This window comes from Notolabrus celidotus, chromosome 22, assembly GCF_009762535.1.
Source record: "Notolabrus celidotus isolate fNotCel1 chromosome 22, fNotCel1.pri, whole genome shotgun sequence".
Taxonomy (NCBI): domain Eukaryota; kingdom Metazoa; phylum Chordata; class Actinopteri; order Labriformes; family Labridae; genus Notolabrus; species Notolabrus celidotus.
Genome location: NC_048293.1, coordinates 24679532 through 24688758, shown reverse-complemented (window position 1 = coordinate 24688758; position 9227 = coordinate 24679532). Strand labels below are relative to the sequence as shown.

The following is a 9227-nucleotide window of genomic DNA, read 5'->3' as shown; positions in this document are numbered from 1 at the left end:
TCATTATTCTAAGAAGTTTGGTTTTAATTAGTTATTTGATTGATTTGAGAGAATTGGATCAATGGTATTGGTTTCTTTAAAATCTCACCAATTCCCAAACACAACAGTCATCAATCTTCCATAGCTATGTGTGTCTGCTTCAAATCAACACTAGAATCTGTTCTGCTGTGGGCTGTACCCACCTGAGGAATGTTTGTGGTGTCAGTGGTGAGTTAAATGTGTGTTTTAGTTGGCGGATGGGGTGTGATGTCACTCCCACGGCTCCACAAGTGTGATACGTCAGCGCCAATCAAGAGGGAAGTGTGGCTTCACATCTCACAAAGGGAGGAGATGAAGGTGCACTGTCCATGTTCATATACAGCCAATGGTAGGAATTAGATTTAGATATTTAGGCACTGCCTGTGTTTACCTCACACAGACATGATGATACTGAACCTATGCAGATACTTTAAGGTGCCATAATGACACAGATTCAGGACTTATCCTACATGCACTGGGTTACAAACTGCAGAAACAAAACTACAAACATCTTGAGGCTTTTTTTTCCTCCTCCTCTTTTATCAACACGTCCTGCACAAACTTCTGTGAGCTGGTTACCGAAACACTTCAGCATCCTGACAGGAAGCACAAACAAACTCCTGACACCCGACTGGCTGAGGTGCAAATTATCTCCAGAGATGTGATGAAGGACGGAGGCGAGCAAATGCCGCCACCCGAGGGAAAGTCTGAGAGCTGCTGTGATAGAGGTGCAGAAGAGAAGTCATTAAAGCTTGGTTCAGCCTTAAGAGCACCTGTGTTTGATTTGAAAATGCTCCAATCTTGAATTATCACATCACATCAGTAACTTTTTAGCCTCAGTGGCTGAATTTTGCATTTTTTGTTGCTTTTTTGAGTACATCAAATTTGTTCTCATGATGTTAAATCAGGAGAAGCATCAGAGCTGTTTGCACAGACTTGTCAGAGTACATAAAGGGTTAAACACCAGATCTTGTTTGTCTTTTCCGCGCTTGTGTATCCTGCGTCAGTCTGTTAAATTAACCAACCACTCACAGACGATAAAAACTGTCGCTGGAAAAATAAGTCTGGTTACATTCCAGTGGCAGAGGACGACTGAGGCTCGGAGGGGAGGGGCAGCGATGCGGTGAGGCTGGTAAGAGCTCTGGAATGAGGGTTTGGGACGAGGAGTAATAAAAACATGGCTGCATGGGAGACGTTGAAAATGACACACACTCATGATTGTGTGGAAGCGGGACACACACAATGATGGATGGGAAATATGAGACAAATCAAAGAAAATCAAACAAAGAAGAATCCAGGATCATCCAAAATTTATTCAACAATGCTGATTCAGTTTTCTAAATAATGTTCTTTTTCTTTTTTTACATGAAACACTTGATTTGAGTCCAAACAAGAAAACTGCTGCTGTTCATACAGGGTCAAATCCAGTTCAGGTCATTCTCTACATTTGGTTAATAAAAATGAAACTTTTGGAAAAACTTGATTAAATAAATAAATAAATAAACATGACAATTATTCCAAAACAGAAACTCCAGAGGGCTAAATTTTTAAACCGATTAAATTGCTAATTCTTCTTTTTTTTTTTAAATATGAGGCAAAAAACAAATAAAACCAAAGATTATATATATTTCAAAATAAGTCTGTCCCTCTCTCTCTCTTTTCTTTTAAACCTCCAAAGATCAACACTGGACTCTATTTTATTCTAGTTTTATCTTGAAGCCGTGTTTGGGGTTTCATATCATGTTTCATATAAGAAAAGTGACCACCCAACGTGAGGCCTGTCTGCGTTTTCAACCTGAAATGAGTCCTGACGATGCGTTCAGACAGAAGGTGGAGCTCTTTTAATTTACACCACTCAGGAGGGTTTGCATTAAAGGCACTGTGAGGAGTTTTGCACAGGCTGAGAAACTGAAACTGATGCCTCTTCATGACCTTTAAAAGCAAATACAGCCATCAGCAGCAACACTGATGCCTGCTCTGTTGACATTTTTAACGCCTGAAACCGCTCTAAGGGGGTCGGTGTCAGACCGGATGATTGACATCTCACTTCAGAAGACTGTTTTCATGAAAATAATCACATTGTGTGATAAATCTGACTGTTGGAAGACAACAGGATGATGTTTTTGTAGAAAACACTCATTTTGCATGTACAGGACAAGAGATAAGAGGTATCACTTTGTCCACAAGGGGGCGCCAAAAGCAATACAAATCAAAAGTTCCTCACAGCAGCTTTAAATCGCAGCTTTGCTTCTCAAACTGAGTGGAAAAGTCTCAAATCATTTAGGTTTGATGAATTAAGGAGGAAGGGACTCGAAGGTGATCCAAAAACAAATTTAATTCCAAAGACAGAAGGTTCCTGTTTCTTTGAGCTCCACTTCCTGTCTGAACACGTCCTGTTCTAAAAGATGGTGGCTGCACTACATTTAAAATGCAGTTAAATGTAGTTTTTTTTAAAGATGCCTTCAGGCGTTAATAATGAACCTGAGAGAGGTTTTAGCTGCACTTTAGTCCGCATGTGTAGAAACATAAAGACTCTGACCCTGCGTCGTGTTTCCCTGACTTTAAAAGAAGCTGCTGATCCAGTTCTCCCTTCTTCTTCTTCTTCTTCTTTCACCTCAAGAGAAAACTCATATATTTGTGTTTATTCTACAAAAAGTAGCATTCTTCTACTGATACAAAGGGCTAGTGCAAAATACTTAAAAAAGGAAACAACAGTGGGTACATCTCTCCTCAAGAAATCCGTACAAAATCCAACCACAAGCGCATCAACTCACCAAGCAGCCTGATGGAAAGAGTGGAAGAGTCCACTCCATATTCTCTGTTCTTTCACTTTTAGCACCCTTTTCTTTGCTCTCAGCGTGATTACACCTTTGCGTTTCTAATATACATATAATACAGTATGCTTTAACAAATTAAACACTTGTTCCACCTCAAGAGAAAGGATGAAAACAAAAGTCAAAAAAAAGGTACATGTTGCATAAATGACTTATTGGGTTAAATATTTCTTCTTCTTCTTCTACGACGAACACAAGATCAAGATCACTCAACGGGAATCTTTCAGGACGGTTTGTCTCGTAGATCGCACACACACTAAAGTCAGCTCTGGATACACATTCACACCCTGAGTGCAAGCACCGACACACACTTACTGTATCAAAAATGAATAGTGCAAACTGAACAGAGAGGAGCGAGCTTAAAGCAGCCAGCAAAGTCAGACAACAATGCTTTGCGTCCTGACTCAACGTGGAATAATGACTAATTTAAGCTCGCCGTCGAATTCTTCTGCCGCTCTCCTTTCCTCCTGTTCTCTGTTTTCTAAAGACAGCAGCTAAAGCAACACTGTGTAACAGCGCTGCCAACGCTGAGCTGTGCAATCTGCTCGACTCCAAATACTGCAGCCAAAGAAAAGGAAGCACACTGATGAACTACGGCGGTGTTGTTTTGTTCCTGAAATCTGTCTGTGTTTGGGGGAAATATGCAAATCAAGTCTTCTTTCTGAGACTGTGTTCAGTGTTTGGCGTGTTGCATACTGCTGGTGTTCATATGAGAGGGCGTGCAGACTCTTTATTCAATGCATTTAAGTGTTTGAATGTTTTTATGAGTCACAAGTTGCACAAAACTGAAGTTTTCAGGGTTTGCTGCATGTTTAAACACAAACAGCTGAAACTTTACCTCAACTTTTTCCTTCCAGCCTCAAACTAAGATGTCTGATGAGTCGGGGTAACCTGATGTGTTTAATGTTCACTTTAAGTTTTGAGCTCCACACCCTGTTTTATCTCACTGTCTCACAGACCTTTCGCCCCATCTGTGCGTACAAACAGTGGCAGTGCTGCTAATGTACACAGCGCCTCCCTGAGCCTCACCTGTCAGGCGTGATTTCACAAACACCACTCTCTCCTGCCAAGTGCAATCGAGAAGTTGTCACAATATTCCCTTGACGTGTTTACACTGACTGGTTGATTTACGCAGCACAGAGCGTGCCATGTCCCGCAGGATCGTCTGTAACCTAAACACAACCCTCCAGAGGAGCTGGCTGTGGAACCATGTACGGGCGAGTGTTTACCCTGCACCCATTAGTCTGACTGGTCCCAGACAAAGCAGAGCCCCTCGTCCTGTCAGGCAACGCTGGGTCTGAACTGAGACGGTGTCTGACGGGAGATGAACGGCCTCTTAATCATGTACTTGTACCCCGGAGTGGATTCAATAAACAGATTAAACGGAGAGTCTTCCACTCAGTGTTATCTCAAGCACCGCTTTGTCTCCTTCACAGCTGAGCTCTCCTGAGGGAGACTGAGGGACCATGACGAGCACACGCTGACGAATATTCAGTTCACATGACCAGAGTGTTGGTTCACACTGCAAGCAACATGACAGATTACACAGAGGTGAGACAAGGATATAGTTTCTGTGTTTTTCATGATACCCAAACTGTTTGAATCAGATTCTTTTAACCACTAATAGGCTTTGCATAAGTGATGTCGACCTGGGGTGCTGAGACCACTAGGCCACCAGCGTACAGAGGCTATAGTCCTTGTTGCAGAGGTCGCTGGTTCAACTCATGGTCGGGCCATTTCCTACATGTCTTCCCCCTTTCTCTACTCCCCATGTTTCCTGTCTCTCTCCAGCTGTTATATCTAATAAAGGCATAAAACCCCCCAAATATAACTTCCTGTTTTTCCCATTTTGGTTTGAAATAGTTCAGAAATACTTGATTAATTAAAACTTCTGTGAGAGACTGTAGGTTTGCATGAACTTTGGAGCCTCCTGTGGAGAAAGCATCCACCTCTGATGCCCTGATGCTCCGTCATTGTTGTGGTAGGTCATTCAGAGGCATTAATATTAATTTCAGTCTGTTTCAAAAGCAGCTAAAAACTGCTCAGAGAGGCTGGAATGAGTTGACTGACATGGATGTAGAAGATTATCAAACTAATATTCATAAGCTATTAATTTAGAATAAATGCCCAAAGTTAGATTAGTCCATCTTCTTTAATTAGAGTATTTGCTGATGTCCTCTGATTGTGAAGTTAACACAAAGATCTTCTATTTTATGGTCATTTTTCTCATCAACATGTCATATATTCAATTATTAAACAAAAAAATGAGTTGCAGCCATAATTGGAATATGATGTCAGAGTAAATAAATATAACAGCCAAGCTGCCTGCAGTGTGAACTCTTATTAACACATGTTAACATGATGAGAGATTCATTACATGGTTATTATTTGACTCAAATATTATCTGTTCATCACTCCGTCCTCGCACACATTCATCGCCACAGTGCAAATAAACCTAATCAACAACTGAGGAATCACTTTGTGCGTCCAACGACTGCACCCGAATCTAAACGACATCAAGAGCACCCTCTGAATATCTACCGTCTTTATAAAACACTCAAAAATAAATATACAACAGTATATGCGCCAAAATATCTGAGTCAAGAGAAGGCCACTTTACATTTCAACTGTGGGCGTCAATATTCCCACAGTCCACAAACTACCCATCATGAGCACAAATCAAACCCCCCGAACATTCACAACATAAGAAGCTGCGTTCACTCTCTAACTACAAACCCTACCACAGCTGCTTACAGCTAACACTGACTCTCTGCTCCCTAACTGTTTTAAGAGCCGAACTCATTAAGCCGATATAAAGTGATTACAAGAATATATGTGTCTGCATAATGTTTTCTAATAAGCAGGTAGGAGACTCTTTTTTTTAAGGAAGGTGTGGTGCAGAAAACAGTGCTATAAAATAGTGCAATGACATGGATTGTCCAGCAGAGGGTGCTCAAACTCCTCAGCATGTCTGCAGCACATGTAGCCAAGCATCAGCCTTTCAAGTGCCTCTGCATTTTCATTTAGATTCTGCATCTGTGCACACGTCATGTTTGAAACAATCCAAATGATCAACTGTGATTGGAGTTTGTTTTAACCTATTAAATAACTGAATTGGTATCGGTCTTAAAAGTCTCCTATCAGGATGTTTTTTAAAGTTTTCTTGGAGTTATCAGAGTTTGCTTTTAAGACGTGCCACAGTGCAACGTTTGCATGTAGAGAGCTAAAGGAAATATACAAAAAAGTGTGCTAAATTGAGACAAATGATTATAATTTTAAATAAAAGATCAAAAGAGATTAAAGTACAATACGTTTAACATTGATGTAAATGTTGTTATCTTCAGTCCTTGGCTATTTCATCAAACATCCTACGACACAACTCCTCCGTTTACTTTGGTTTCATTGGAAACGTAAAGCTATGATTTTGCGTTAGAATGAAATTAAAGCTTTTTTAAATTCAGCTTTTTGAAGTTTGGTGTTAATGAATGACTATCTTTACTGTTTAAGTTACATATTTGGTTGCAGCCACCATTTACGCACGCTAAATCCAGCGACAAGCTACCCTGTCCTCGTACAATTCATAAAAAAATAACTTTACAATCTGGGTGTTGGATGGACAAACAAAACCAAAGAGAAAAAAAAAAATAATGATGACAATGATTTTTTTTTTAAACTGTGCAAAGTCCAGAAATGATCCCTCATTCCTCTGAGATGATGACATGAATGGAAAGGAAAGGCAAGACGGTTCACCTCAAACTCTTAACAATGAATCTCTTCGTTAAATTCTCCAAACATCGTTTTTGATCAGTTTTCTTCATCACCATGGTTTCATGGTTTCATCATCCTGCTTCCTGTATTCAGACATTATTCAGTAAAATGACATAAATCCAAATATCCACATATAGTACATGATTAGTCCAGAAGAGGTTAACATAATAATAATTATATATTCTTTTAGTTTTTGTGCGCTTCAAGGCAATATGCCTTCTATTTCATTGGAAACAATAGTTTAGGTGCTAAATTTTGAGTGAAATAACATAATGAGAAGACAGCTGTTACCTCAGGACGCCCTCGACTTGACTCTGAGGTTTCTGTGTCCCGGTACCAGCTTCAAACTTCTCTGTGGTCTTTTTTTGTGTTTTTTTTTTTATAAGTGCTTTGTGTCTTTGTGGAAAATGAGTTAGCTGTTGAGTGTGGCTGCCTGCTCTTTCTCAGCTTTCTCTTTGGCCTTCTCCTTCTCCATCAGCTTGTCCTCCTTCTGCAGCATCACCATGATGTCAGCCACCTGAGTGGTGGAGATGTCGATGTCCTCTTTGTCGATCAGCTCGACCACCTGAGATGAAGCCAGACAAACGTTATTCATCAAAGTCAACGAGAATGTTTTCCATTACGTGTCTGCATCAAATCTTTTTTACAGAGCTCGTCATGCAGATCATTTTTGGGAGAGTTAGCATGTGTTTGCCTTGCAGAGCTCGGCCCGGCTCTATTCTTAATGCTCATAGCAGAGCGCTGCAGCTCAGCAGGAAGTGTTCAGAACTGGAATAGGATGACTCTGATAATAACAAAACACTTTTTAAATGTTATTTATTAGAAGAGAGCTTCTAGAGAGTTACCTTTTGGTACCTTTGCATGGTCATAAACAAATCTTTCACTATGTAAGAACATTAAAACTGTGCTAATGTTGCTTTTTGTTGCATTAAAAGTCATGTGGACTTTCACACTCTTTGTGTATATCTATATTATTTATTGTACCCACCTTTGACATCAGAGAGACCTTTGGCTCTTACTGGTGCGTGCTACATTAGAGCATTTGCAGGCCCAGGCCCAGCTGCTGATAGTGATTGATTATTTATTAAAGAGATGTGCTATTTATATGTAAAATTACAAATCAACTTTGGTGCTCATTTGCATTAAACCTCAACAACATGTTTCATCTTGGGGTGCAGGTTTGGCTCAGCAGTTAAAGCATGCACCCTTATAAAGAGGAGTCCTTTGCAGCTTCTTATTCGATTGCGATCCCTGGGCAAAGAGCTGCTTTCAGTCCCAAAAACTCGGCCGACAAGGGGGGACAAGGCATTTCAGTCCGGGCCCTACAGCTGTGGAATGAACTGCCTGAGGATATTAGTTAGGCGGTCTCTGTGCTCTCTTTTAAGTCGTTGCTCAAAACATACTTTTATCAGAGAACATTTCCTGATTTTATTTGATCAAAGTGTCTTGCACAGGGTCCTGCTTTTATTTTATTCTTATGGATTTATGTTCTTTTTATAGTAATGATACTTGCACTAACTGTATGGTCTTTTAAAATGTTCTTTATTTTGCACATGTCCTTTGTGGCATTGTAAAGCACTTTGAAACATAGTTTTTGAATAGTGCTCTATAAATAAAGATTAATATTACATTATTATTATTATTTCCCTCTTCCCTCTACTCCCCACATTTGTCTTGGGTGGCCCTATCAATAATGTGACGGACACTCAGTTTGGACGCTCCGACTGAACGTGAAGTTATATAGTAGTATTTGGAGCAGGTGTGGGTAGTTTATATATTCTCTTAGGCTCCAGCTCCCTGTGCTGACTCATTAGCTCACCATCTGAGCTAGTGAGAGGTTGATCTTGTGTTCTCAGAGTATTGTCTTCATAAGCAGCAGATTCTTCCGTGTGTCTTGCTTGCAATTTCAAGTTTTCTCTACCCCAGCTCTTTGTGTTCTCTCTGAAGTCATCCCTGGCCACCTTTGTGTGGGTTTGTTTCTCCTTTTCTGAGCTTTGTTTTGTTTAGGGAGCCTGTTTGTCTTTGCTCAGAATGATTTTGTCTTTTCACACTCCCCTTGTAATCGGTCATGATTTTAGGGGTCTGCATTTGCATCCTACTTTCCTGCAAAAATAACCAAAAACTTACAGAGAACTTTTCTGTTAACTTAAAAAAAAACACAATCATAAATCAGACACGAATCTGTGCATCCTCCCCGTCTGTTACGCACTTTGATGACGTCGTCGATGTCGATCTTCCCGTCCTTGTTGTCGTCGAGCGCGTCGGCGATGCTCTGCAGCTTGTGCTCTGGAATGTTCTGGATCTGCCGCATGATGTTGATCAGCTCGTCGATGCTGATCAGGTTCTCCCTGAAGGTGTAGAACAGACTGCATACAGGAAACGGTTACAAGGTTGGACCGCACGTAAAATGCGGTGGAGAAGTCAGTACGCTGCATTCGGGGTTCCCAGATCACACCAATCAAACGGATTCATGAGTTCACACCTGGTTATGAGGTAAGTCATGCTGAGAATGTTACTATTGATTAAAGGGGGGGTTTGATTTGTTTCTCAGAGCTGATGCAGTTTAAAGCAGCTCAGGGTAAAATGTTATATAAACTCAAAATCTTG

General features: G+C 40.5%; 1 protein-coding gene across 3 annotated transcripts in view; it reads right to left on the bottom strand.

Moving 5' to 3' along the window:
- Positions 1-1311: 1311 nt before the first annotated feature.
- The window catches only part of letm1 (leucine zipper-EF-hand containing transmembrane protein 1), a 33124-nt gene continuing 25208 nt past the window's right edge, over positions 1312-9227 (bottom strand). The window contains exons 13-15 of one of the 3 annotated variants that reach the window (XR_004629659.1): positions 8830-8986; positions 6912-7185; positions 1312-6703 (exon numbers count right to left, since the gene is read on the bottom strand). Coding sequence is in view for 2 of the 3 variants with exons in the window: in XM_034675320.1 (XP_034531211.1) it covers positions 7033-7185; positions 8830-8986 (310 nt within the window). In the remaining variant the exon portion in view is untranslated. Of the gene's footprint in view, positions 7186-8829; positions 8987-9227 lie in introns of all 3 variants that reach the window. The other 2 variants (XM_034675320.1, XM_034675322.1) reach the window with 2 other exon arrangements.